This window comes from Oryzias latipes, chromosome 4 (genome assembly GCF_002234675.1).
Source record: "Oryzias latipes chromosome 4, ASM223467v1".
Classification (NCBI taxonomy): domain Eukaryota; kingdom Metazoa; phylum Chordata; class Actinopteri; order Beloniformes; family Adrianichthyidae; genus Oryzias; species Oryzias latipes.
Window position 1 is genome coordinate 15,987,253 of NC_019862.2, and position 21,047 is coordinate 16,008,299.

The window sequence follows — 21,047 nt, forward strand, 5'->3', positions numbered from 1 at the left end:
TCACAAGAACTTGCAGATTTGATCTCTCAACTAAACGTGTGTCCATAAGGCCTTAGTCACATGCATCCATACGGTGTGTTGAACAGTTTGGGTGCTACAGGTTTTCAGTTGTCCAGGTCCGTGGAGGGTCATAGACAGAAGTGGCTGCATCTTAACCCTTGTGCTATCTTATGGGGTCAAGATGACCCCACCCTTACTTTGATGCGTTATCCCTACAATGACAAAGGTGGAGAGGATTTCATGTGTAATCCATGGACACCAGTGAAGATCAAGAATCATTGGGGGAAAAAAAGGTTCAGCGCACTGTCTGCACTATCTGTGGGGTTCAGATGACCCCACTCCCAACTTCCAACTTAACATGCCTTATTTAGCACAAGGGTTAAAGGGAACGCAGGTGTGTCTTGCAGTTCTATTGAGGCTCTTGCCTTACGGGACGTCGTGAAAATGAAGCTACGATTGTCATGCGTGTGGTACATGTATCATGAGGTATAAGTAAAGACAACGCAAGTTGCATGAAATTCATGTTTGGATGATGCTGTCATGTGGTTGAAAAAATGAAAAATGTATATGGCATGCCTGAATCTCACCTTCTTCACCTACATGTACCCTTATGGGTTGTTAAAGTGTCCGCTACAACCTGTCACAAACATGGTTGTTAAAAAAAAAAAATATGAACATTTTTGCTCAATGGGCTCACCGATGGGTCAACAATCTTACAATTTCAAACAAGCCATCTGCGTACCTGGTACAGGATTTTCCCCACCAGACATCCAATATCCATCAATTTTTGATGGCATTTGTGAGGCCATAAACACAAACAAACAAAAAATAGTAAATCACAAAATATTTCTTTGACAACTTTTTTGTAAAAATTAGTTATAAAGCTGGCTTGAAAAAAAAAATTCAAACCAGGACAAATGATTGGTCAGTAAAAAAGGGTTAATCCAAGCATACATGTTAAAAAATTAAGATTAAAATTTGGTTCTAATTAAAAAAAGATGTAGTATAAATTAGTTTGTTACTTTCCTTAAGTCTGGAAAAAAATATTAAATAAAAAATATTAACTTTAGAAGGAAAAACATCTGCAGTCCAATCATAAAATAGTCTTAAATTCTACCAACCTAGAAAAAAAAGCGACCAAAAGAAACATAACAAAGCTATATTGAAAACACCCGAAGTTGATGTTATGAACCACAGGTTTGTGAGTCCAAATCTCTCCAACGCAAACATAAAGCTATTTAAAAACAGCTTCATTAATACTTCAAGCAAACCACATGCACAAACTCGGGTTTGCAGTGCTTCCTGCACAAACCATGTGGGGATGTCAGCTCAGTATGCATCACTTTTTTTCCTGTGCTGTCTAAACATTGGAAATTTCTCCTTTTCACATTCATGAGTCGATCATTGCCGAGCGAACAGCCTTGAACATAGTGCTTTTAAAGAAGAGGGAGAGTCCCCCAAGGACATTCACAAGTTTCTGGTATGTAAATGCAGCTTTAATGCTTTGCTGTTGTAAATGTGTGTGTGTGTGTGTGTGTGTGGGTGTGTGTTTGTGTGTGTGTGTGTGGGTGTGTGTGTGTGTGTGCGGGGGGTCGCTTGTTTGATGGTGGATGCAGACACATTACAGCTCCCCCAGAAGAAGAATTTATCAACAAAATCAAGTAAGTACTAAACCTTTTTTGTATATTTGTGTATGTTGGAATTTTCCTTAACAAAAACCAATCGCAATAGATGTCTTATATGTAGTGTAATAATATACAAAGAAGATTATTAGGGTCATTAAAGCAGGGGAGGAGGTGGTGTATATTTCAATAAAAAAAACAAGACTACAAAAGTAAAACCTGTTCCAGAAAATGTGCATTGAAGCTGCATGCTGCTTAAACTGCCAATTGATGTCAGCAGAAACTGACTGCCAACATGTGAGCCAGACAGGCTGCAAAACGCTGGCAAAACATCAGCTGGCAAAACTTGGCAATGAGCTGATCATCTGAAAGGGGATGAGGCGCTGAGTCGAGGGGCTTTGAAACACCACAGAGGATAAAAGGAGAATGTTCTGTTCTTGCAAAAAGTTCACAGAGATTCTTCCAAAAAGAAATATCTAAGACAGGAAGGTAGACTAAGGTGTTATCCAATTTAAGTAGTTTGTTTAGCAGCCTTCATTGTAGCAGGAGACAGATTTCTCCTTTAAATTAGAGTAGTGAAAAAACATTCAGTTGAACAAAATTACCAACCTACACTGACAGCTTTCTATTTGTCACCTAATATTTTGCAAATATACAATAGTTACATCCAACAGCCCATTTTCAGAAGTTAACTAAAGTTATAAACTTAAAGTACTGAAAAAACACCATAAGAGATAGCAAAACTGAGAAGGCAGAATAAAGCAGGAGTTCCCAGACAAGCTGTCAAACTCTGAACTTCTCACTGTCAGCCTTTGTGAGTCAGTCTCCCACCACCACAACACTTCCATTCAAAAGACTTTGAAGTTTCAGTTTGAGGAAAAAGTGTTACCACCTGGTGCACAACGATAATGATAGATGGATCTTAGCTCTGATGTTCAGGGAAAATTTACAAGATTTAACTCTATTCATTCTTCATTAGCTAAACATTAGATGGGACTGATTTAGATGTTTTTTTGATGAAGCTTTTTTTAAGTTTATTAGTAAAAGCCTGCTCCTGTCAACTAATATTTATCTTCAAATGACTAATTACTTTCTGTCATATTTTAATATGTTTTAATAAAGCAAAAAATTCACAAATTATCTGCTAATTTTCCTTTGCAATAAAAATAACTATTCAAAACTAGCTTCCTCCCAGGCTTTTATGAATATGTAAACATACTTTTTGTCCTACAAAAAGGAGGCAATGAGCTTAATGATTTGAACAAGTTTTCTATTGAGAAGTAAATGTGCTTTAGCAGTTTAAAGTGAGTGCAGCAAAGGTTTATCTTGGTTCAAATGCTTCTTTTGCCAGACTTCTGCCATCTTTGATTTAGCCTGTTGAAAGAAGTTTAGTGGACTTATTGGTAGACGGAGCCCAAACGCCGCTGTATCCTGTCTGTGCTTGCAGATTCATATAAGAGCTGTTAGCTTGGTGGTAAAAGAAAAAGAAATACCACCTACCACCAGTCTAATTTCTTTTTTATTTTTGTGGCAACATCCATTTTAAACAGTCAAAGCATCATTTTAGAGTCTCCCTGTGTTTCATCTCATGTTCAAAGCCCCGGCACTCCTCCTTACCTTCCAATTAGCAGACTGCATCAGGTTTTCCCCTCTGCCATTTTCTCCAGCAGGATAAAAAAAAAAGTGACTCTTCTCTTCATCTTCAGACCTGCCTTGTCTCACCAAGACTGTGAGACCAAAGTTCAACTCATCAGCCAAGGTCACTTCCAGATTCATCTTCAAAGGTCCAAAAACCCGCAGCAGACAAGATGCTAGGTGCCAATGTTTCCCACCACCCACAGACACAATTACACCGGTAGGAAGGCGAAGATGAAAATAGTGAAGGCAGACAAAGGAATAACAAGGAAGAACTCATCTAGTCAGACAGATGATGCGACCCCAGAGAAACAGACAAAGTTGCAGCTTAACTGTTAAAAGCTGCTGCATATATTGCAAATGGGAGTTACGATTGCATTTGTGAAGAATGAGTAGTTCTACAGCTTACAAAAATATAATACATGAAAATCGCTTCAAACCAAAATCCAATTTGAATTTCTTCATTATCTTTAAGTCATTCAAGTAAATTTTCTACACAAAAAATGAGTAATAGAGATTTTTTTTTTTCACAGGAATTTTAGTGGAGGGACAATGCAAACATTGACGATGTTGGCATCAGGACAAACAAATTTATACAATAGAAATTCCAAACGTCATCGGAAGGCAGATTTGATCAGCAGTTCTGTTTTGTTCGGGTGATCTAAGATCCAAGGTCTTTCCATGTGTCCAGAGCTGCATCCTCTGTGCCACAGATCAAGAAAGGATAGAAGGATTGCCAACTGGCTGGAACTGCATTTATAGTGTTACTGTATCCTTAAAACCGAAATGGTAAAGTCCTAGTACAATCATCTTTTGATCTAATTTTGGAACTTTCCCAGTATTGTATATTGTATATTTGTATGAATGTAACCTTCCATCCACTTAGTCACCTGTTCAGGTCATGACGGGTTTACACCACTTTATACCAAATTTTAAGAAATAAAAGTAAAAAGGAACAGCAAAATGGATTAACTTCTGACCGTGACTAATGTGAGCGCTTGTTTGCAACTCTACAAAAACACAGGGTGCCATTTCTTGGCTGACACAAATACATACTTCCTTGATTCTTTTTTTTAGGCGTTTGCATCTGGTTTAGCAACCCCCTAAACACGGAGAGAGCATCACCCAGGAAAACACACCAATCCAAATATAAACATCGAAAAGTGCAAAAATGTAAGCTTTTGAAAAGCGCTTCTACAGGAACTGTGAAGTCGGACTTGACTGAAAGTTTGTAGGCGCAACACAGAGACCCAAGAGAGACAAACATAGGCAGAGAAAGAGAAAAGACAGGAGAAAAAAAGCTAGAAAAAACGACTGAATTGCTTCTCCACAATGGGAGTTCCAACTCTCCTCATCGAGAATGCAAAGCCTCTCCTGCAGGATTTTGTGCATGCATTCTGAGGGGGATGGGAACCTTACAAGTCCAACTTGTCTGGGGGAGGGAGCTGGTACCTATGTTATGGTTGCCCCTCACAATTGGATATTTTGCACCCTCCTCTCTTTGGCTTCCCCGCGAAAAGCACCACCCTTTTTTTTTAATCCCCTTTTCTCTCTTACTGGCAGAGTTCATTTTGAGTCTAGGCTATTGTGGTGAGTAAAGGGTCAACCAAATAAGGGGTCTATGGGCTCACATCTCCAGGTCAGCCTGAAGCGAACAAACACAATAGCCGGATTTCGGGAGAGGCATCACAAAACTGGAGATCACTAGTGAAGAGCCTTCTCTTTTTAGTTGGTTGCAACTGCAAAGAACCCCGGATAAAAGGGATGAAGAAAAGGAAGGAACCGCTACTAGATGAAGAGATAGAGGACTAAAACTAAAATGTCTAACTACCACAATTATTATTTTGATAGACTAAAAGATAAAGAACAAAGTGTAAAATGAAAATATGAGTCTTAAATCTGCTGCCAACTGCTTTTCCATCTCTTCAGCATTGAGATCAGAAGCACAGAGGCAGCCCTGATGTTAAGTCTGAAATGTGGAAATGGTCTGTGTACATTAATGGCACCAAACTTCTTTTAGTGAATTTTATTTTCTATTATCTTGATTTAAGTTGACACCATTCTGTTGTATCAAATCAAAATTTCCTTTTTTATATCTACACATCAAATAAAAGAATACCTTTTACAAAGAATACTTTCAAAGTCTAAGTCATCCAAGTAACAGGATTTGATTATCATGAGATTATCATAAAACTGATGGACACACAGATGTTGGTGTGCGTCCTGCAAGAGGAATTTTGATGCTTATCTTACAAAACTGACAAAGATGGCATGTTTACCACTGCAGAGTAAAATGTTGAGATCCAAAATCTGACCAGGACTAACCTAATCCACTCTGAGGGCTGCCTCGGAAAGATGTGGTTCTCTACAAGTAATAGGCAGGTCCGTACGAGACACAAGTAGTAAAAGATAGAGTGAACAAAAGCAGACACAAAAATGTGAATGTCGCTGTAAAAACACTGCAAAATGAATTTCAGTCAAGGCCAAACGCCGAGAGGCTCTCTTTCTAGAAGAAATGGGAAACGGATCAAAAAGCGGTCAGATAAATGGTCTGGCTACGACAGCACAGACTGATTTAAACCCCAACAGCTGGTGCAGAAGAGGGAGAACATCAGTCTAAGGCTTTATTCTGGCCTCCATCCAACAGGGGCCTAAACAGAGTACTGGGCTACATTTACGGACAAAAAAAGAACAAAAAAAAGAACAGGATCTGATGGAAAGACATGAGACAAAATATCTGCTTTTGAAGAAAAGCTAAACATGGCAAGTAGATTAGGAAAAAACGTTTTTTTTGTTGTGTCATTAGAAGATACACATTGTACATTTCACTTATATGCTTAAAGTGTAAGAACAAGAAAAAATTCAGAACAAAATAAATGGATTTCTGAACACTTCTTTGACCAACTTTGGAGCTCGTCTGTTCAAAAATGTCATTTTAATATTGTCAGAATGTTTACTTTAGATTTTGCTCAGCTATAAACCATTTAGCCACACAAGTTTGGAACTGGTCAGATCTCTCTTCCAAATTTTAGAAAGAAATACAAAGTAGAATATAGTTTTTAGGAATCAAGTATCTGAAGAAAAAAGCTCTCGTAAATACTGCAAGATTTCTGTTTTTACATAAATATGAATACATTGTAAAAAATGCTTAGTGTAAATGGAGCAAAAGTTTGAAATGGAATACAATAAATTGCTCTTGACAGCAGACAGTAGACTATGTCAAATACCAAGTTGGTTTGGGAGGGAAATAGTATGTAAAACAGACAAAAAAAGATTGGCTTACATTGAGATACCACCGATGTCCTTTGACCACTTTGGATTAAAAAAACAAAAAAAAAAAAGCTCATTTGAAGTATGGAGTAAAAAAGTACAAGTAAATCTGAAAAGGTAACAGTAGAACAGATAGTCTGTAGACAGTCTCAGGGCTCATAATTCCAGAAACACGTCCTAATTCAACAGAGGTTGAAAAAAAGAAAAAGAAATTGCCTTTTTCACTGAAATGCATGTCTGACTAACACATAACCAATGCAGCTCAATCAGCCAAGTTTTAACCAAAGCTAAATGCATAAAACAGATTAAAGATAAGTACAAACTTTGTTTTGAGATCTCAAATGTTCATATCATATTGTTCTTGATATAATATTTTCCATAATAAAAGGATTTTGTTAAAAACATAATATTGATGTGTGGTGTAAGTTGAGAAAACGCCCCGCAGCATTTAAGAAGTGATGCTTCAGTTCCTATAAATAGGTTTTTAGTAAGTTCTGAAGTAGTTAAGTTACAAAATAAAAGTAAGCTGCATTATTAAAACATGCAGAATAATTGTTGCAGCTAAAGTTGTTGTACTGCTTTAGGTGAACACACTTATAATAAAGGAGAAAGTATGATGCAAACGGAATAAAATCCTTAAACGGCTGACTTAAAAAAAAAGACCACATTAGCAACAATTAAAAGCTGTGCACTCCTGCTTGGAAAACTTTTGAGTTTAGTGTATACAGAGACAGACCATAGACGAACACTAATTCAGACCAAAACTAAGTTGCAGCACTATTTGGAGTGAGCACTTGCACCATCTCCAAGTTTGAGGTCAATGTTTCACCATACTGTGGATGGGACAGGTAGCAAAGTGGGCGCCCCAAGAAAAATACACCCAAAACAGAAAGTTACCCCACCCTGTAAACACATACTATAGGTTGTCTTCATATTTGTGGTCATGGTTTGCAAAACAATACACAGCTAACAGCTCCCTGCACAGACAATCTGGAGCAGATCACATGCAACAAATCTTTGGTCTGTTAAGAGCCTGCCATGACAGCTCTTCACCTTCAGGCACAACAAGACTCGTCAACACCTGGCTTTTATTGTTGGCATATAGCATCATACAACTCTGCTATAATTGCGTTTACTTATTAACTATAACTCATTATTCAAAGCATATTCCCATTTTAGACAGATAAGTTCTGCTCAAGTCTCAGCAAAAATATCTCCTCTTTAAGAAATAATTAAAAAATGCATACATTCTTACATTAACTGCCAAAATGGTTGACAGATCACTTAATCCTGCTGCTGATGTCCCAAACCAGTTTTAGATGCATCAAAAATATTCACCAATTAAAAAATCTTATAACAAGAGAAACAAGGCGACAGTGTGAAAGCCATTCTTGATGTTGTGCCTTGAAGCTGATGGTTCAACTTCTTTTCTGTTTCCTATGGAGTAACAAGAGCAAACTCAAAAAGAATTCCACCTCTTTTTAGTACATGCACTTTTAAAAAAAACCTGTAAAACCTTTGGTGAGAAAAGGTGTCAAAGTAACCTTGACTGAGCTTAGAGTCATGCCAGCAATGCAGGAAGAGACAAGAAGGCTTTGAAGCTGTGCTGCAGAGAGCATAGCAGGAATGCTGATATCCCGCTACACATCGTCAAATCTTTCTTTTTCATCCTCTCTCTCCCTCTGTGCACCGATTCATTATGAAGTAAGAAATAGAGCAGGATTGCTTCACATAGTCGTGAAATCACTTTTTAATTTACTACAGGCAGTTCTACAGCCTGAAATAACTTGATATTACTGTCAAGGTTTTTGGACAAGCCCATCATAACAACAAACCACATTTGGAACAGATTTGGGGCTATAAAGTGATATTTCTGGTGTCCTACATCTGAGTTGTGTGAAATGAGTATACATCTCAAAAACACACCACTGCACCTGCTCATGGGTAAAGTTAGACTCACACACACCCCCAGTGCTGCAGGTTTTTGGTTTGACGGGCCTATATAGAGGCATTGACAATTCATTTTGTGTTTGCCAAGTGTATTGTGAAGTATTCAAAAGGCTAATATAAGTTGCACTCACCTATGACTTACGGATGATTCTGTTATACGGTGACCTTATGCCACACTCTAGTTGTAACTAAGTTGATAGTACTGGCCCTATACGGGATTAGTGTGTGGGAGCGGCGGGGTTAAAACATTTTTTTTTAAACTGTATGACATGCCTGCGTCTCACCTACTTCACCCTTACTTACCCTTGCGTGTTGCAAGTGTTCACTACGACCTGTAGCCCGCAACATGTCCATAGGAAAAAAAATCTGCATGAACATTTTCGCTCTACAGGGACACTGAGTGGTCATGGAACTCGTCGCAAAGTGGGTTTCCTAAGAAAACAACACTCAAAAAAGAAAGTTACCCCACCCTGTAAGGATTTACTGTAGGTTGTCTTTGTGGTCATGACTTGCAGAAAAACATAAAGTCAAGAGCTCTCTGACAAGCTGGAACAGACTGCACACAGCAAAATTCTGGTCTAGTTATGGTGTTAGGAGCCTACCATGGCAGTCTCTCCCCATCAAGCCACCATGAACAATTGGAGGCATGCTGTGTTCAGCTAAGAGTCCTAACTCTATCAACAGAAGAATGAGAGTATGAAATATATCAAGCTTGTCATTATTGGAGGGCAACCAAGGGGGCGTGACAATGAAGATTTTGTAAATCAGTGGCAATCCCATTTCTCCATTCTGGGAATAAACTTTGGTAAAGGACAAGTAGCTATGAATTAGAGAAAATAATGCATCATTTTAATTTGTGAACATTTTACAAAGAACTTGATGAGTGTGATATACAGGTTTTTGTTAGTGTTTCACAAAAGAGAAACTTATCAAACAGAGTCAGACAATCAAAAAAGGCTGTTTTAGCACAAATATCATGTTCTCTCACAGCTACGTTCATTTCTATGCACTCTATACTTGATTGGGCCTTATTTTCCTTAGAATTACTGCATCATTACGCCGTGGTGTAAAGGCAATCAGCATGTGGTTCTTCACTGGTGTAATGGAAACTTGTGGAATGTAATGGAAGCTCTTCTACCTCTTGACAACAGCACATAGATTTTCTATAGGGCTTAGGTCAGATGAGTAGGCTGGCTAATCAAGCACAGTAACTCCATGGTTATGAAGCAGCTACTGGTACCTTTGGTAAAGCGGACAGATGCCAAGCCTTATTGGAAAACAAAAGCATCACGCCCACACAGCTTATCAACCAAGGGCAGCATGATTTGCTCATCCTGGTAGACAGCTGCAGTAGTGACTGTGGACTTTTGGAAAACAACATTGCAAGATGGCGCTGCAACCTTAATCAGCACTGAATGTGAAAACGTAACACTGGACTTCAAATCAATGTGGATTTAGTCCCTCTTTCCAAATGCAGCACTCCATGAGCAACAAACTTGTTTATCAACAACTTTATATTGCTCGTCATTTAGAAGGGCTTCGATTCACAATAAATCGCAAATTTACAGTTATCGCGATATCAAGCAATACGCATATCGCAAAAGTTGGTGACAATTGTGATAAATGGTTACCTTAAATGTGCTAAAAAAATCTTAAAACAGCTTCAAATATTTAACGAATCAAATAAATCCCCTTATGCATTTGACCAATTGGATGGAACCCTTTTATGATTGATGCTTGACTCCTATGTTGATGAGGGTCATTTGGAGTATTATTTGTGTTATCCTGACTCTTATTTAAATTAAACTGTTGCAGTAAATTGAAATGAAGTATTTAGTTGTTTTGCTAACTGTTCATGTATTGCAAGTTATATCATCTTAGCAATATTGATCACTAATATTGCAAACCGCGAGTTTTCTTCATATCATGCAGCCCTAGCGTCAATGACTGTCTCCTTGACATACGTCACGTCAGCAGTCTTCCCCAAGACTATGTAGCTTACTGAGACCATTTTATAGCAAAAAAATACATCTGTGGGCATTTTATGTCAATTAATGCCATAAATTTCCAATAAAAAATATTTTTCCTCAATATTTACATCTGTTGAGGCATTTGAGTTTTTACTATTAGTTGCTAGAAATACGAGAAATTTTTCTTTCTGTGTAATGATTCTTTATCATATTTGAGTTTGAGTTTTTAAAAGGACAAATAATTGAAGTTGTTCCTGATATTCTAACTTTTTGAGACGCGTCTTTAACTGGTGCAATATCACATAGAAGTCTTAGATACCTTATAGATGAAGAAGAGATTCATTTTCAACTAAGTCAAGAACAAGGAATAACTAACTGCAGAAAAATCCTACTATAAATACTTTGAATTGCCTTTGAAATATATCTTAATGTTTTCCAAGTGTTAGCTGTGTCATGTTGAACACGGCTGACCCAGTGAGTTTGGGAACAATAGCCCAAACTGTCTCAACTTACATCTCTGCTAGATAATGAGGGGTGGAGTGAAGACAGCTACAATTACAGGTTAAATGAATGCTCCTATTAACGAAACCCTCAGATCCATGCCGAAACATTACCACGGGAATTCTTCACAATGGTGAGGTCCAAAGAGCAGACAGCCTTCAGTAAAAAAGGATCCCAGCTGGTTTTCCCATATCCCTTCTTTCATTCTAATGTTCTTTTGGGATCTAAGAATATTATATGGAGATTAACTTTAAGACATTTATTGGAGTCCTTCTTTAGAAGATAGGACAGCCACCATAGGGGGCAGCTTGGGTGCATCATGCAGAGCAGAAAGTGACAAGGAGGTACTTTATTTCATTAGGACAAAAGGACCAACACTGGCTAAAATGAAACATTTTTTTTAAAACTGGGGATGTTAAGTGAACAGATCATGGTGCCTTACTCAAAGTGAAGGTAAACAGAAGGAAATGTTACTCACAATGATCGATTTTTGACTGTAAACTTAAAATAATTGACATCCCCTACAGATATCAAACAACTAAAAGCTGTATTTTATTTCCCTCGACTGATGCAAGGTGTTGCACCTCTTTTGCATTTGCAGAAACTGCTGACAAGCTCATGAAATGCACCGCACACTGACTTCACGCCGAGGGAGACACTCACAGCTTCAACTACAAAATGCTCTGAAAAGTTTTCCCATGATGCAACACCACACTGAACACTTCAGTTTGTTTGAATTTGAAAACAGTCGCAAAATTGTATGTCGGGCGGATAAAAGCTAAGATTGTCTTAAATTAATCATAACTTTGTAGATATTAGAGTCATTTTGAGAAACATTAATGGAATACAAAAATATTTTAGTAAAAAAAAAAGAACTGAAGGAAATTAGCAAAACTGAGGCACCAAAAGCTCAAACTAGGACTTGGGGGAGGGGAAGGGCTGTGACAACAGCAGATCCACCGGGATCAGACAAAACCCTCAAAGCCAACTCCCAGTGCTGGGATGAAGGCAACTCAGTGTGGAGGCACAGAAGATGAAACAGCATTTGGGGCCTGGGCCCCCCCACTGCTCTGCCTCTGTGTTCAGGGCCTGCGAGCTCCCCTGCCTCTGAAGTGCAAAACACCCCCCCCCCTCCCCTTTCCCTATAAATCCCCAGCACCCCCTGCCATTTGGAGACATGGTGAAGCTATCCAAAGAAGGACACAGCTGAGTATGGATTCTGCTGGCTTTACTTTCTGCTCAATAGAAGCTGCAAGAAAACATCAATTCCTGCATAGATGAATCTTTCTGATATTTGAGCAATCAAAGAATAAGAAAGAGTTAAAAGAAAAATATATATAAAAAAACAACCAATCAGCTCAAAACAGGAGGGAAGATGGCATATTTAGACTTTGGTATAAGCCCATCTAATTCCTTGCAACGGTTTAATCACAAATGACAGCACATGCTATCATTGTAGGAACAGATATGTTGGAGCAAAATCTTCAAGGCAGTGGTTGAACTGGATTTTATAAAGCAGTGCTATTTACAGTGGTCTCAACTGTCTTCATTCTGTTGGATTCCTAATCAGCTGTACTCCTTTAAATGTTTTAACCATTTTGTTTTATCCGAAAATATCTCCAGCTGGTTCTTTTAATTGGAATTTTGAGCAAAAGGTGGAATTTTGATGAGTTTAAGAGTCCATATATTTTAATCAATGGAAAAGAAAATTTGATTAATGTTACAGTTAAGCGTGTACAGTATTTCCTTTTTTTTTATTAGAAGGGGGAAAAGAGATCCCAACCTTTTTACTTTGACAAGTCATAGCAAAAGCCACAAAAATCAAAATATCAAAAGTACTGTTCATGTCAAACACATTTCGGCAGGAAGTTTTGTTTTTATGTACAAAAATAAAAATGTGACAATTATGAGATAAATAAGAGATTCTAATGCAAGATTCTATTAGGAATTTCCATTAAAGCTAATTTCTTACTATTTGTCCCATCACGACATGGACCACAATAACAGGCAAAAGTCAAGGTCTCCACAGGTAATCTGGGTTGCTCGGGTGTTAGACACACTCCACAAAAATGATGTTAGTTTATTTGTGGCGCTAGTCTGTTCTATGCCTCTGACCCTAAATCCCAGCCTAAAAAACACCAGTCCAGATGTGGATGAAGCTGTAATAGCAATAAGGCATCACCTAAAACCTCACAAAAAGCATTTAAATTCATTTCATTTGGACTGACATGCTACTATGCATGCAAATTTCAAAAGATTTTGTCTAGCTGACAGTGATGTGAGCTAAATAAGCCGTCAGACAAATGGGTATATATTTAGATTTTGTAGCAGCATCTGTATTTTTAACCATGAATTAACACATATCGTAGTCAAAAGGACAGGAACACGTCAAAATAGCTGTAATTGTTAACAGTTATTTTAAACATGTATTGCAGCAAAAATGGGTCATCTATTGGTGTGTTTAGCTTGAATACAAAGTTTTTTATAGATTTAAATAGTTGATCAATTTAATTTCTAGATGCAAAATAAAATATTGCGTAATATGTGTTGTTGATCTTTTAACAGTTTTAGAATTTGCAAGGTTTCCTGAAGACTTGAACGCATCAGGAGCCACTGAAGTTGTGGAGCGCTCGTGAAGATTGTCTCGCGCTCCACCGGCACCTCAAACCGAACCGAACCCAACAGAAGTTTACTGCTCAACACTGTCGTGTTTTTGGCTGTCCCGCTGGGACTATTTTCCATTTCTGTTTGTTTCGAGATGTTTTGCGACACTCCAAGTGAAGCTGTTGCTAAGCTCACCTTTACGGAAAGGCTATTAAAAATGTTTACCTGCATCGTAAAGACTCCCAGTTCGTGAGAAGACAGTTTTTTCATCTGCTCCGACAAAACCTGCGCTTCCTCCAGGATAGAAAACTCAGAGTCCGCTCCGCAATATCCACAAGAGAGAACCAGGCAGAGTGAAAGCAAACTCCTAACAGCCAGCGAGCCTCGGCCACAGCCAAGGTGTTTCTCCCGGAAAGCTGCGCGCGAAGTCCGCGTCAAACGCAGAGACTTCTCCACAGTCCGCCATGCCATGATGGAAGTAGGAGCTGGAGGAACACGGAGTCTGAGCTGGTGGCGGAACAAACAAGAACCTCAAGGGACTACTTTTACAACTTTGCAGCGTAACGTCCCCTCCGGCACGAGCCTCTAAAACTCCCAGCGTCGCAACCCTCCGCGAAACCCCTGAAGAGAAGGAAACAGATCCATACAGGAAAGAGGAAATGTTCGGGTATTTTTCAGCAGCTGTCGGGATTCCCTCTTCGACCAGCCGCTCCAACTCCTGAAAGTCTGGCTAAGTGTGTGTGAGAGCCAGAGATTCACCACAATGGGGGTGAAAGTGGGAGGCGTGGAATCAACCAGGAGTCCTACCGGCGCCTGGATCTCTGGATCAATGGATCAGGCTCTCAGGATGCCTTCAAAGACCGCCTTGAAAAAAATATTCCTAGTTGAGAATTTGCCTTTAAGAGTAATTCGTTAGTATAAAATGTGTATCTTTACATGAATAAATATTAACAAATGATAAATAATATTTGCACACAAAACCGCCGACGCAAAAACAAAACATTTATAAATAATTGTTGTTAATCCGAGGCTCCGTGAATGCAACGTCTTTCCTCAAAAAGTTACTTTACTGACATAAAAATCGACTCAGAGGTATGTTGTTTATTTTCTTTTTTTTTTGGAAACTATTGTTACTTTTACCAGAAATTATGAGTTATGAGAACTAAGCTCTTAAGAGACCAAAGTAATGATACTAAAGCCACATTAAAATATAAATCAATCTGCAGAAGAAAAAAAAGGAGTACAGCAACAAGCAAAAATCTTTCAAAAATTTTCAAAAGCCACCAAATTTGTAAAAGCTACATTTAAAATAAATAATAAACAAATGCTGCCCAAAACATATAAACCCTTTACTACATCCTAGAAAAATATAAATATTAAAAGGATAAGTCACACTAGGTTAAAAAAAAGGGGTCTGTAATTCAATCTGTGGTTGTTTTGTGTTTCTTTCTGTCAGTGTGTCCTGCTTATGTGTCGAGCAATATGAAAGTGTTTCCTTCATTCTGTCCCTAGAGCCACATTGTGGATAAAATCAGTGTAATTGTTAGTGTGATGACTGGAATTCTTGCAATAGGGCATCAAATAACAAGCCACAGATCTCAGAATGACCAAAACTAAAGCCACTGCTGTTGAACATATCAGGTTTATCAAGATCAATAACAGAGTTATTCTGTCATTTCATGATGTAGATACAAAAAATGTTTATCTAAAACACTACTGCCTGCTATTAAAGTGTTTAATAGGAGAAGCAAATGCTTTTTGTTCTTTTGTCTTAATCTAAGTATGAAACTTTCAACTTTTAGGAAACAGTCAGACTGAGGATAGAGTGAAGTATCCACGCCTTATTTATAAACACCACTCACCAATGTGAAAACGTTTGATCATTTAAGTTTTAGCAATCGTGTCAGCAGAAATGACTGTGTGCTAATGTTCCTGCAGGAGCAGATTTCCTGCAGGAATCCACTTCTTGTTTTCTCCACAACACCAGTAGTAAAGGTAGATTTTTGTGTGTTTCATGTTTTGGTGGATGAGTGCACAGTCAAGAAATATGGCAGATAGTTTTCATGAATGCACCTTTTTAGTTGAGACAGATAATCCGAGACTTTCAAGTACAACATCCCTCCAACCCATTAAACAGCTGATCTTTAATCAATGCTCTCTCCACAGAGTGTGTGATTTGTTGCTGCACAATTGACTTCTGTGTCTCAGTGCTTCAAGTCAAACGTTTTAGCGATTCTTTGCCTTATTAATATTTAAGGTTGAAAGTCCCATTGCTGACTTAGGTGATTAATGCAAAACCATAGCTTGAACTTGTTTTCTTTTTTTCAAAATTGTTTAATTACTTGCATCTTCTATGTAAATCTATGGAAACATGCTTGCTGCAGTTTTATTTAGCAAAGAATACATGATTTTTTGTTGGTTTTAAACAAACTTTACAGAACTTTGTAGAATAATTTCTAACCTACTTTTTTAATTAATGAAATAGTCGATAATTTTAAAAAAGTCAGCACAGTTAAGAGGACGGGTACTTATTGCATGTTTGAGTCTGAAAAAAGTGAGTTGCAAAGGTTCAAATAATGGAATTATCTTTAAAGAAATAAAAAGAATCAAAGTCAGCCAAATCAAGATGCCAGGAAATTAAGGAGAATGCAGGGAGTGGAGAAAGAAGGTAAGAGAGACTATTGTAAAATAGTAATGAAGGTAATCTAGGTTCTAAGCACAACAGAGGAAAACACAGGACAAACCTCTGTAAGAGGATGAACAAGGGTAATATTATGATTTCCTTGAAAAGGTGTTGTGGAAAGATCGTTTTAAAAGTGTCAATTCAGTTTGTGAGGTTGTTATTGAGGATCAAAATAATGAATTCAAGCCAGGAGTTTCAGACATTTTGAAAAAACATTTTTGACTTTTTTTTACCTAGTCCCCCATTCATTTTGAAGATCAAATTTTGTCATTCACAACCAAAGGTGCTACACAAAAGACAAAAAACATTCTACCACGTTTAAACCATTATAGTTAAACCATTATAGTCAAATTAAATGATTATGGCTTTTATCCAGCTTTGTTAGTTACTGGAGATCCCTTGTGGGATAAGGATCTGCATAGTCCCACTATAGGGTAATATTGTCTTGATTTCAGAGCCCATGTTCAAACCATCCCAACTTTAAAGCCATCCTTGTGGGAGTAGAACATTTCAGTAAACACAGGTTCATCTGAACAATTTGATCTCTAACTGATGCAGACCTTTTCTTTAAAGAAACACCAGTTGACCTACTTGTGTCTTGTTTGTTTACAACTGGTAATATAGGTTTATTTTGTAGTAAAATTTAGAGAGATAGCTGACATCTAAGCACAAAAAGTCATTGAGAACATATGAATACTAATTTCAATGCCAGCTGTATGAAACGTTAAGCCCTGTTTTTGGACAGTTGTGCATCCATGTTGAAAAGAGAAATGTTCTTATCCGAGTCATGAAGTTACAAAAATATCCTCCAACTTGAAATAGTTTTAACTTTCCAACTAAACTGTGATCAAACTTCATATTTTTAAGACAAACAACAGAGTCCAACATTTTCTACAAACTTCAAAGCAGCACTATAAAAATACCCATGAGCTGTAAATCATGTTGCTTCAAACTGTTTATTTTTGGACCCATTTTAAATTCTTTTGCCTCTTTATGATGCATCACTCGCAGGAAAGCTGGCATCCATAAAAATATATGCCTTTTATGTTCAAGTCAGTCAACTGTGTTTAGTCACGGTTTTGATCAGAGTGAGGATGGATAACCCTGCCCAATGTTAAATATTTCACAGTGCTATTTAAATAAGTCCAGCTCACGTCAATGTCTTTTAGCAAATGAAGAACTTTTTTGATTTCCCATTTTTAGGAGAAAATCATTTTCAGCAGTCTGTACCTGTCAGGAGTTTCAATGAGTCTTGGCAAATGACACATTTTCAGGAATAAAGGCTTCCACAGTGGATGTTTATTTTTTACCTTTTAGACTTTTTACTTAATTTTTACCCTCAAATATGATACGAAACACATGCATTTTTTAAAATTCTTTTTACATGCTAGTTGAACTAAATCAACACACTTTTTTGCTGGCTCTTGCTGCAACAGGCCACGTTGCTGGCTGCAGGTTCCTTCAGGTGCATGCATGGATGCCAGAAACACAAGGTGCGTCTTGTTTGGGTATGTAAAAAGCTATTTTAAAGAAAATACCAATTTTCTGGTTCATCAAAAGAACATACTTTCTTTTTTTACACTCATAAACAGAGTAAATTAGGTTTTCTCAAGTTACAAGACATAACATTTCAGATTTTTCTAGCTACTAAAAGAGAACAAGTCTGACTCCAGCTTCTTACTATTTATCTGCACCCAGTTTGTTTTTGTTTGCACCACACAAATGTGTGGTGCAAATATGGGAGCTTTTATGGTATTTTGACCAAACCCGTTGATCATCATAGCAGAAAATTGTCTGGGTAGCACAGTTATCGCCTTATTCACTTTTTCCTCATTATGAAATAGAACATATACAAGGATGTATTGGGAATTATTAGATTTAATCCCTGAATAATTAAAAATCATTTCCATAAATACCAGCTGAATTGAAAATGCCAAACTTTTGAAAGCAATTCCGTTTTCAAATGATCTATTCAGCTACAGGCAGAGCAGAACTCATTAATTCTTAGAATAGATGAAAGCATGTTTATGAGTTTGGAGGTTTTGAGATGTGCTCTGGTGCTTCTCGTCTTGTTTTCATTTAATTGTGCACATTTTTGTATTAATCCCCAGATGGTCAGGTTTGAGTGAGCATGGATTTGAATACATTTCTATTTAAAAAGACCTCTACTCTAGAGAGTGATTTCTTTTAAACAAGTGGAGTTACTTAAAATGGCAGAGGTATTAATTCTGCAGGTAAAAAAGAACATGAGCATTCAAGTTTGATTCAATTCATCTATGTTTTTGATGCAGTGTGTTATATTGTTTTTCTTTTGTGAAGTTTGAACATTTTACATAAAAGCAGAAAATATCATGGTGGCATAACTTTACTCTTAGCAGTTACTTGGTAAACTTTTCCTGCCCCAGTTATTCAAAAATATTTATTTACACCTTTGTGTATTATTTTGAAAGTAATAAGTTTGACTTTTTTTCAATTTGTTTTTTTTTCCATTAAAATAAGTAAACAATGATGTTGTAATCAAAAATTTAATAAAACCTAATTAGTAAATATGCATTCCATTTCTTAAAGCGTCAATTTCCTGTTAACCCTGCATCTCAAAAATGGAATCTTAAGAAAGTAAAAAGCCTTGTTTCAAGAAAATTTATCATAGTTTCTGTTAGCAAGAAAATAATCTTGTCAAGAAAGTTTTTCAAGATCAAATTAATCCTATTTTGAGAAAGCATCACTTAGTGATCAGAACTTTTTTCTTAAAATCAGAATTTTTGGTAAAACCATGTTCCTACCTCACTGGAAGAGGTTCTTTTTTTTGTTTACCTTATTTGTTTAAGCTTATGTTAAGAAACTCTGCCAATGGGGTGAGAATTTTTGACTTATTTATTAGGGGCCTGTTTTTGCAGTTTGCTCCTGCAGTGTCTGTGAGAAACACATCTCCTTGTTTTTCTACACATTCCCCTGGTATTAGCACAGCAGAACAGATTGGACATTCAATAAATCATAGACAATAAACATCTCACTTCAAAAGTTGAAAAATGTCCCTCAGGTAACCTTCATGTTGGAGCCATTCATTGCTGAAAAGTTGTGGTGGTTAATCTCATTTTTCAATCGCATTTTTATTACTGAATAGTTCAAATATGGCCCAATAAAAGCACAAATAATAAAAACAGACTTTTTTATGAAAAATAAATAAAGGTGCTTAAATGCAGCATAATTTTAAAAAGATGTCTGTTTTCGACTCCATTTTACACCATTGTTGAGGAGCAAGCTGGGCTTAGACTCTCCCTACTGCTGCAAGTGTAACAGTGAAATAGGTACATATGCACACATGCTGTGGAAATGTAGTGGGACACAAAAATACTGGATTGAAATTAAGAAGGAGGTGAAAATACTGTTGTGATATGGTGTGGAACTCTCAACCTTTCAGTGTGTTCTTGGCACTAAAGTGAATGGCACTAGGTACAAACACAACGCCAAGCTGGTTGAAATTCTTCTGTTTGTAGCAAGAAAAACTATTTTGAAATTCTGGATTTCCAAGGACGTTCCGACCATGGAAGACTGGTACACAGAGGTACTGAGGATTCTTCCTCTGGAAAGATTAACGCTTACCCTTCATGACAACATTGAGGAGTTCAACAAAGTCTGGCAACCAGTTCTGGATAAGACTAATCTTTCTTTGGATTGAACTCTGTTCTGGTGAAATGTGAAAAAAATACAAAAAAAAACCCTGTAATAGTCTTTTGCCGTTGGTGATGAAGGTTGATTGGTGATTTGTTCTTTTTATTTATTTTTATTATTTTATTTTTTTAAACTGCTGCCTGTTTATGTTAGGTTGTGATGTTAAAAAGAAAATATGGGTTTGTATACATCTTGATGTTCTATTTTTCATGTTTGACTGTTTTCACTACCCAAATAAAAAAATAAAAAAAAGATGTCTGTTTTCATGATCAGTTTGCATCTGGGGCTCCTTTTGCTTTTTGTCTAATCTGGTGGATCGTGTTTTTGTGCAGGCCGAGTTCCAGACTGGCAAATTAGTGTGGAGGTGGTGTCTCTTTTTGACACAGTTGTTTGACTACACACAGTGATTAGGGGTGTTCATTAACAGAGGCAGAAGGATTTGTTTTACAGGATTAACACATTTGCATTTTTTAATTACAGCAAAGACCCATAACGCCACCTGGTTTGGGATGATAAAGTGCAGAATGGGAGAGTTTGAAGCTGAATTGGACTCAGGGTTTGTCACGACAATGAAAGAACTTTCAGATGTGAGGCAGTGAGATCTTAATTAAAACCATAAAGAGAGGTTTCCCATCTGGTTTCAAATACCCTTCCTGAGAGTTTTTTAATGAGTAAGAGTACAAAAGGAGACTCAGGAAGTAATATTACCTGCCACATTGGGTGGTTAGGATTTAATCTGAGGCAATGTTCATAAAGGTAGAACATGAATCAATGATCTACAATTTGTGTATATACTGTGTGGAAAACAAACATTGTCTGATCTTTGTGATGCTTAAAGTAAATTATAAAAGCAAATGAAACTATCTGTGCATGTCATGTCACTGCTGTAGCAAAGAACAACCAGATGTTCCTGCTAACACCGTAACATGATGGAAAATAGAAGTTTAAACTGTTTTTTAAAGATACATTTTCAGAACTCACACAAAGTGCATCAACCTTTTGTAGCTCTCAATCTACGTTCACAACGCTCTTGGCGATGTGCAGTCAAGTAGCCACTTCCACATCTTTCACCATTGCCATTTTGTAGAGCTGTCCAAATTTACAATTCCAAAATCAAATGCGATGGTCACTAGAATGGCA

At 37.2% G+C, this 21,047-nt stretch overlaps 1 protein-coding gene across 1 annotated transcript in view; it reads right to left on the reverse strand.

Moving 5' to 3' along the window:
- cachd1 (cache domain containing 1) overlaps nt 1–14,981 on the reverse strand; it is an 82,527-nt gene extending 67,546 nt beyond the window's left edge. Inside the window, exon 1 of the mRNA XM_023954323.1 lies at nt 13,778–14,981. Within this exon, the coding sequence (XP_023810091.1) occupies nt 13,778–14,023 (246 nt within the window). The 5' untranslated portion in view covers nt 14,024–14,981. The remainder of the gene's footprint in view (nt 1–13,777) is intronic.
- Between the last annotated feature and the right edge of the window lie 6,066 nt (nt 14,982–21,047).